This window comes from Mytilus trossulus, chromosome 6, assembly GCF_036588685.1.
Source record: "Mytilus trossulus isolate FHL-02 chromosome 6, PNRI_Mtr1.1.1.hap1, whole genome shotgun sequence".
NCBI lineage: Eukaryota > Metazoa > Mollusca > Bivalvia > Mytilida > Mytilidae > Mytilus > Mytilus trossulus.
The window spans coordinates 43,264,385-43,272,562 of NC_086378.1; the positions used below are offsets into that span (position 1 = coordinate 43,264,385).

Genomic DNA, 8,178 nt, shown 5'->3' on the forward strand with positions numbered 1-8,178 from the left:
CAAAACACAAACTATTAATCGCAAAATCAAACTTTATTTATAACGGATTTGTCAATTGAATATCTCTCAGTTGAAGCTTCGATGTCGTCCATTATTATTATCGTCCTAACATTATTTGTAAAATTTTGCACACAAAAAATAAACATGCATCCTTCGTGATATTAAAACAAATCAGAAGAATATTGTCGTACACTAATGTTCTGTTTCCATTCCGTGACAAAGTTGTTGATCAGTAGTTATCTGGGTTTTTTCCACCACAAACTGTAAATATAAAAAAGAAGCATACAATACAGTGATAACTATATATAGTCATTTATACTGCACTCGTAATATATGATCAGTTAAAATGCGTTGACTGTATATTTCTATGTCATATACGCTCGTCTAAACATCAACTCAACAATGCTAGATCTGTAAATTTGCTTTCGCAAATTTTTGGTTCTTCCCTCGCCGGGATTCGAACCCATGCTACTGTGATATCGTGACACCAAATCCCCTGCACTGCAGCCGTCCCGCTAGACCACACGACCACCTGGGCTCTAATAATAGAGCTTTCGCTGGCCGTGTGTTACCTTTCCTCGTCAGTTTTAATCTAGCGGCGTACTACAGTACATAATATATAAGGCATGAAGATGTTATTGTTACAAATCAGCTAAATTATCTATAGTAAAGGATCCTACAAATTAATGTAAGATACAGTCACAGAAAATAATTATATTCATAAGTACGTCTGAGTCAGTGACAACTCTACAACAGATGTATCCATCGGATCGCCATCAATATTTCTATTTCATATACAGTCACTGACCCGATATAACTTTTCCTCAAGAATATGTAAATAGAAGTTGCCGAAATAATACTTTATAATTTTTATTCGACCTCTTCAACCTGTTCTTGTTTCCAATGCATACAACGATGCATGGAAGGACAAAACTTTGTTTCTTTTGCAATTTTTGGAGAAAAAAAACATATTTCATTTGTTAATATGTTTTGTTTGCAACCTATAAATCATAATGTTTAAAGCTTATGGTTGATATTTTAGTCCATACTCAACGATTTTATTCACCATCGAGTGTAAGATTCAACAGGTAAATTTACATTTCAATGTGTTGTATTTTTCTCCAACAGCATGCTATGAGGTCTTTTCAAAGGGGATTCCCCCAATATTTAAATCAAATAAATAACCTTAACGCATTAAACAACAATTAAAAATGTTTTTAATTGCAGTATAAAGACAATAATAGTGCATTGACTTGACATATCAACGATATAAGGATTCGGCCCGAAACGGGTAAATAGCTCGGCAAAGTCTCGTATTTCGACGTTTCTAAGCCTCATTCTTATATCGTTTATATGTCAAGTCAATGCACTATTATTGTCTTTATGTCTTATCATTAACTATATGGTTATTTTTGTCTCTAAACATTGCATTGTGAGGCTTTACGAAGTGTGTTCATATTTATTTCTTATCTATTTCATTTCGCTCATATATTAGTAATTTTGTTTCTTTTGGTTTGTTTTACACATGTTTCATAATCATGACAAGTAAAATTATTCTTACTATTCATGGTATGCCTCTTTTAAACAAATGAAAATATCTAATTATCATATACTAGTATAATAATTTTACCATTTTTGTTCGTTTTCTTCATGACCATTCTTATCTTATTATTTTGAACCACTTTTCTGGTACAAGTGAATTCTATGCACCTTCTGACTGCTGTTTCTCCTTCTTCTAGACATTTACCTCCAAACTTGCATCCTAATCAAGTATACAATAGATGATTGTTTCTACACTGTAAACTTAATTGTGAAACATATGCGACAATTATACCTTTATTGTATCTCTTTCATTTTTTTTTATTATTTCTGAATTATATCTTTTTTAATAATGATATACAGCTACGAATACTAAATATGCAACATATTGAAATTGTATTTGCTATTGTAATAATAATTCGTATGTGGTATGTTACGTTTTTACATATTAACTATAGATTGACTCGAATCCGATCGAAAACATGGAATGATCTCAGTTGTACCGGAAAGGAATCATTTTGCTTCACTACTAGTGACAAATCGTGTTGCTGGTGGCAATCGAAATTAAGTGATTCCTGAATTGAGGAAGGGAGGACGGAAAGGTGGAAAATTTAGGCGGTCATTTTGTAACATAGATTTCATAAAGAAATGAAAAAACATGAGGAAACATCTTCATTGAAAGGTTTTGGAAAGTATACGGTACTTATTTCTTGTGACTACAGCAATTTTCATTGGATGACCAAGAAACACTCACAAACATTTTCCATTTATCGCACCATGAAGAAATATGTTTGCATCACACTGAACAATGTTATATGAATGAATGATTCGAAATATGCGTTAATTTTGTTGGCCAAAAATAAATGTTCATTGTGACTCATTTGCAAAAATACCACATCTCTTTTTATTTGATCGAAATATTTTATATACATGGACATTTTTACAACGAAAGATAAAAAAAAACAGCTGTAAGTTGACAACTTACCTCTCTCTGTTTCTTCAAACCATGCTTTCTGAAAAAGTTCATTTACCCGACAGGTTCTTGTCACACATCTTTTTGTAGTAATTGATTGTCCATTACCATAACACTTACCAAAGCGTATACACCCTGAAAAACATTGTATATTGGTATTGTGTATGAGAAAAAACCTCCACAACAATTTCCCTAGATATTCTAACGGGTTTGTTTGGATAGACAATGACATCGATATATCAAAAATCTTATCAAAATTACAATCCAGTGTTCATGGTTTAACAACACTCTGGTTTACATTCTGTTCATGTGATTATTGTAACAGCGTGCCTACACACTTTTGAAGGTGTGCATCATAAAAGACATGCAGAAGACTTCATAAGTTTTTTTCTACTTATTTTACTTGCGTCTAATCCATTTTGCTTTAATTCAAATTTTATAAAAATTAAATATGTTTAAACTAAACATAAAAGACAAACAACAGTATCTGGAAAAGTCTTTGAAACAGAAAGCAAAAGCTGTCGTTTTTTTATTATAATTACCGAATCATGAAGATATGAATTGAATTTTAATTAGACGGTGTATACAATTACAGTTATTAATTTACTCATAAGAAGACAACACATAATAATTATATATGCTGTGCAAGCAGTTCGAGTTTTCAGAACCTCTCCTTCAGAGCAAAGCAAATTAGTTGTTGAAACCATGTGCATGGTAAACCAGTCGTTATACAATCATATATCAAACACCAACACATTTGAAGCCGACATATATAGTTTCACACGAAAAGCAGGGGTAGACGCAGATACAGAAGAGATGTGTTAAGCTTACAAGTTAAATGTAAGTTTAATCTATATAGTATGTGAAAGCATAAGAACGATAATATCAAAAGGTTGTAAAAATACATATGCCCAAACATTTTGTTAGTCATATACATTTTTTCAATGTAAAATAATGAAAATTGTTATGGAAACAACTATAAGATTATGTGGTACAATGTGACAACTCTCCGCCAGATAAAAAAAAATAATAAAGACGGTTAGCAACTTTATGTCACATGTCGGCCTTCTACTAGTTCTTTATCCAAAATATCATCATTTTATTAAGAACAAAATATCTGTGTTCTAAAGCTGACAACTAAATTAAACTCTAAAGTTGGTCCTTTCATTGTTTTCAATAATATGACACAGGATTATGTTTTGTTAAAATATCAAAGTATGGTATCAAAACCATTTCATCTACATGACCTGTGTAGACTTCATATGTTTCAACGACGAATTATTATTTGCTATTCTATTAGTGAGTATTCTAATAAACATTAGATTGGAGGGGAAAGGGTTAGATATGAAAATTTTGATACTGAACTGTACAGATTTCTGAATACCGTATGCCTTAAATACCGCTGAAACAAGTTCCGTATACCAAGACACAGAACCCTGCTATGTCTTCTTGTGAGTCTGAAACTTATGTTCAAACTTTGATACATTGATTATGTCAAATGCATCAAATAAGTTAGAGTATAATATTATACAAGGTTAACACAAAAAATAAAAAATCCGAAGACTTATCGAAAACAAAATCAGTACAGCTTAGTAACAAAATACCAAAGTAAGGGTTAATTCTTTACCAGACTAGAAGGAAATCTGTCAATGAGAAGATTGTAGGAAATAAGATTACAGAAACATATGTGGATACATATGGGAATTTTAGAAAAAAGGTAAGTTAAGAAAAAAGAACTGTTGTTAGCGACACATTAATACTAATGGATAGGTTAGATATTTTGGATACACGCTGTATTTACTTGGTGACAAAGATATTTTAATGAAGTTCCATCCGTCAGTAATACATTGCTTAGTGACACATCTATACTCCCATTTCTCATTTAGCGCTCTACAACCTTTTGCATATCCACAACCTTAAACATAAATTTAATGTTACAGTAAAATAGTCGTATTTCAAAAACAGAACAAACAAATATTTATAGAAATTGTCTTTTTTATATTAATCCGGTATAGATATATGTGTGTGCTAGTTTGAATTTTCTTTATCAATTCACGCTATTGCATAACAATCATAACAATATTGATGAACACACTTCATCGTCATACTTGACAATAGACACTTACCGCCAAATTCCGGATGTAGGGATAGTTCTGTAATGAAATCATCGTTCATCTTGGTGACTTTGCATTGCCGTTTAACACATGGAGCGGTCCGTCCGGACTCGCCATCTTTTAAACACTTTGTTCCACCTTTTCGTCGTTCTAATTTGCACACTGAAGTTAAAGGAACGTTTAATTCATTGTAATGTCAATGTTGTCTTTTTAAAGAAATGCACTTACAAGAGCATTCGTATAGACGATGTATTTAAATGTACTGTTCCTTTAAAACATTGAATAAGAAGAAATATCAAAGTATAAATGAGCAAATCTTAGTATAAGAATTATTGAACTGATCAAACTGTGTTCTTGCATCAAAAAGTATACGTCAAGTAAATTGTTTTACAATTCTTATTTTAATTTAACTATCTAAAAGTAAAACCATAAAAATATTGAACTCCGGGGAGGGGTGAATTTAAAACGGAAATTCCCTAATCAAATGGCAAAACCGCAATCACAAACACATCAAACGAATGAATAACAACTGTCATATTCCTGACTTGGTACAGACATTTTGTTACAAAAAAATTGGTGGATTAAACTTGGTTTAATAGCTAACTTAACCTCACACTTGTATGAGAATCGCATTAAATTCCAAATATATTTTACAAAGATATGTGAACAAACAAAACGACATAGTAGGTAAAACTGTCGAAAAAGGGATCAACAATGTGTTATAATCTTAATCACCATAAAAACAAAGCAATAAACAACAAAGAAACACAAACGTTATTTACTAGTATACGAAGCGTATTAGAAAAATGAAAGACAAAAATACACACAAAAGCACAATGACGCGTGACGAAGTATGCATGAACAACTTTTTTTTCATTTTATATTTAAATGCCTTTGGTGTAACTTACGTTTTCCTGATACTTGTGACATGAAGCCACGGTTAGTCAATATGCATGTATATTGCACACAATCAGATACCCATGTTTGGCCTGCATCGTAACATTTACCATCCATGTAACACACTGTAAATATATGTAAATGTTTGGTTAATTATATCAGAAAAGTTATTTATACAATACGTTATATATATACAATAAAAACAGACAGAGATGTTTGAAACACGCAGCTTTGTTATAACATTTATAATGCCGAGAACAACTATCAATGATAGTAAATAAAGGCAACTGTTCAGAGAGATTTAAAAGTATATTTATAGAGACTTATTCTCCGATATAGGTTAAACTTTGTTCATATTACCCCTCAGTCGTTTTCTTATTTTTAAAGTATAGTATTTGTAAGTATTTTTGTCATTTACGGAAGACTTTGTGATGTCACAACAGTGCCTGATGTAAGTTTATACCTATTCTATTGTAACGATATTGTTGCAACGCTTTTTGTCAAACAGCAGTGACATTGTTAGATACTAGTATATTAATTTCTTACGGTAGCATATATCATAAGGGATATAAAAAGTATTATAGTTGAAACGTTTTAAACCGAGCATAACCGATAGTTATTCATTTTATTTAACATTCTTACGAAACTAAGTTTTCAATGCTCTCTGGCAAAATTGAACTTAAATGAATTTACCTAATAGTATGCATTACGTGACCAATTTCAGCACTACGTGTTTAATTTCAGCACATAACTCCCTACGTATTAAAATATGTATACCTTTAATTTGGTTCTGTTCATAAACAAGAGTGAAATACGTGCAACTATAAGCGGGAGTGAATAGGGATCTTAACTTACTAGAATAGTATGGCTTCATCGAACCAAATTCACAAATATACATTTTACAGGGAATATCATCATCGTATATTCCAACGCCTTCTTCGTAATAAACACCGTTTCGGGAACAATTCATTCCTGAAATATAACTCAAAGTAACAAGAGATTTCAGCTGCTAAAATAACCAATGGCAGTCAGTCGATAACTTCATTTCTTAAATTCAATTTGACTTTTGATTACATTTTTATTTGTGAAATATCTCTGTTTTCAGATATGTATACTTCTTTGGCTTTCATTTTTTTAAGTTTGAGTTTTCGGATAAAGGTTAATATGTTGCTGTATATAATATTTGTTTTTGTTCATTGTTTTGTACATTAAGCAGGCCGCTAGTTTTATCTTTTGCATGGTTTTACATTTGTCATTTCTGGGCCTACAGCTTAATGTGCGGTATGGGTTTTGTTCATTGTAGAAGGCCGTACGTTGACATATTTATAAAGTTGTTAACTTCTGTGACATTAGATTTCTGATTGAGATTTGTCTCATTTGCAATCATACCACATCTTCTTATTTCCTTAATATAGAAAATCTCTTTCGATGTATAGAATTTTAAAAATATTTGTTTTAATCTATATATCTTATATGATAGTCTGGCAGCATTCAAACGTAGAATGAACCGTAGTAATATAGGGTTATTGCATGACTATTGGGGAATATTGTCCCGAGTAGAATTGCATATTGCACGAATTTGCAAGTGCAATATAGGTTCTACGAGGGACAATGTTCCCCAATAGTCATGCAATAACCCTTTTATTGTATAGCAATATAATATTTGAAAGTAAAACATTGGTTTAAACTAAGATTTTGACGTTGATGACGTCATGAATTTTGAGGATTTATTGCGCTAGTGCAATATTGGAATTTATTGGACGCTAACTTTTGGTTACTTTCTGTGGGAAATATTATATTGTTATACAATAAAAATCATTATTTGATTTATTTGTTACTTTATTATTCAAAAAGCTTAAAATCTAGTAAATGACCACAATTTCATTTGCCTATTTATAATATGTTAGTTAATACATAGATAAAAAATATAATCAAAGTAAGTAATAGATTCATAGATTCTCATATAGATCAATATATTAAAACACAAATGAATAAATTACCCCTTGGCATTACAAGTATATAGACAACAGCTGTTGCATGCAATTTTTACATTTAAAAATAAAAACGAATAATCGAAAGCAAACAAAGTATGTATTATTTTCTATATTATTAGCAACAGTAACGTACAACTAAAACCGACTAATAAACATTCAGTTCTTGTAAATATTAAAATATGTGTTTTCGTGATATTGTGTAATTTTTTTGATTTTTTTCTAAATTTTAAAATCACAAAAATGGTCCAATAAATAAACAATAATTAAAACCATTTTTTCGTGATAATCTTACCAATTCCAATATTAATACTGGCATCGAACGTATCATCATCAGCATGCTCATCTGATATACCTGTCCGGTCAACTACCATAGAGGAACTGTAAATATCATCTTCGTTTGCCGATACTGTAATCGAATCATTCATTGTACTTCTAAAATATTTACTATCAGCCGTCTGGCTCATGTTTTAAAATAATTTGCCCCAAATTCTACATTGATTTCACCCCATCATATATACTTTAGACAAGATCCTTAAAGGATATATTAGATATGATCAGGAGGAGAATTTAAAAAAACATAAAATTTTCGGAGCATTTTTTCGAGGGAAATTTCTTGGATATTAAAATACACAAAATGATTATGTTTTAGCAAAAGTTATAC

General features: G+C 30.8%; 1 protein-coding gene across 2 annotated transcripts; it reads right to left on the reverse strand.

Moving 5' to 3' along the window:
* Positions 1-49: 49 nt before the first annotated feature.
* Positions 50-7,918, reverse strand: LOC134723435 (uncharacterized). Of its 2 annotated transcripts, XM_063587047.1 has the most exons (8): positions 7,810-7,918; positions 6,379-6,495; positions 5,535-5,648; positions 4,639-4,788; positions 4,314-4,427; positions 2,525-2,647; positions 1,631-1,762; positions 50-261 (listed from the first exon to the last, which is right to left on the reverse strand). In XM_063587047.1, exons 1-8 carry the CDS (start codon positions 7,886-7,888, stop codon positions 230-232), a joined length of 861 nt encoding a protein of 286 aa, XP_063443117.1. In that variant the 5' UTR covers positions 7,889-7,918; the 3' UTR covers positions 50-229. The 2 variants fall into 2 exon arrangements, with proteins under 2 accessions (XP_063443117.1, XP_063443118.1); XM_063587048.1 differs by lacking the exon at positions 4,314-4,427.
* Between the last annotated feature and the right edge of the window lie 260 nt (positions 7,919-8,178).

Bases quoted from the DNA above. Each gene is read 5' to 3' on its own strand.
- LOC134723435 (XM_063587047.1), bottom strand. From the start codon at position 7,888: ATGGTAGTTGACCGGACAGGTATATCAGATGAGCATGCTGATGATGAT. The intron at 6,496-7,809 runs GTAAGATTATCA...GTTATATTTCAG, and splicing joins CAGTATTAATATTGGAATTG to GAATGAATTGTTCCCGAAAC. The intron at 1,763-2,524 runs GTAAGTTGTCAA...ATACTTGATTAG, and splicing joins GTTTGAAGAAACAGAGAGAG to GATGCAAGTTTGGAGGTAAA.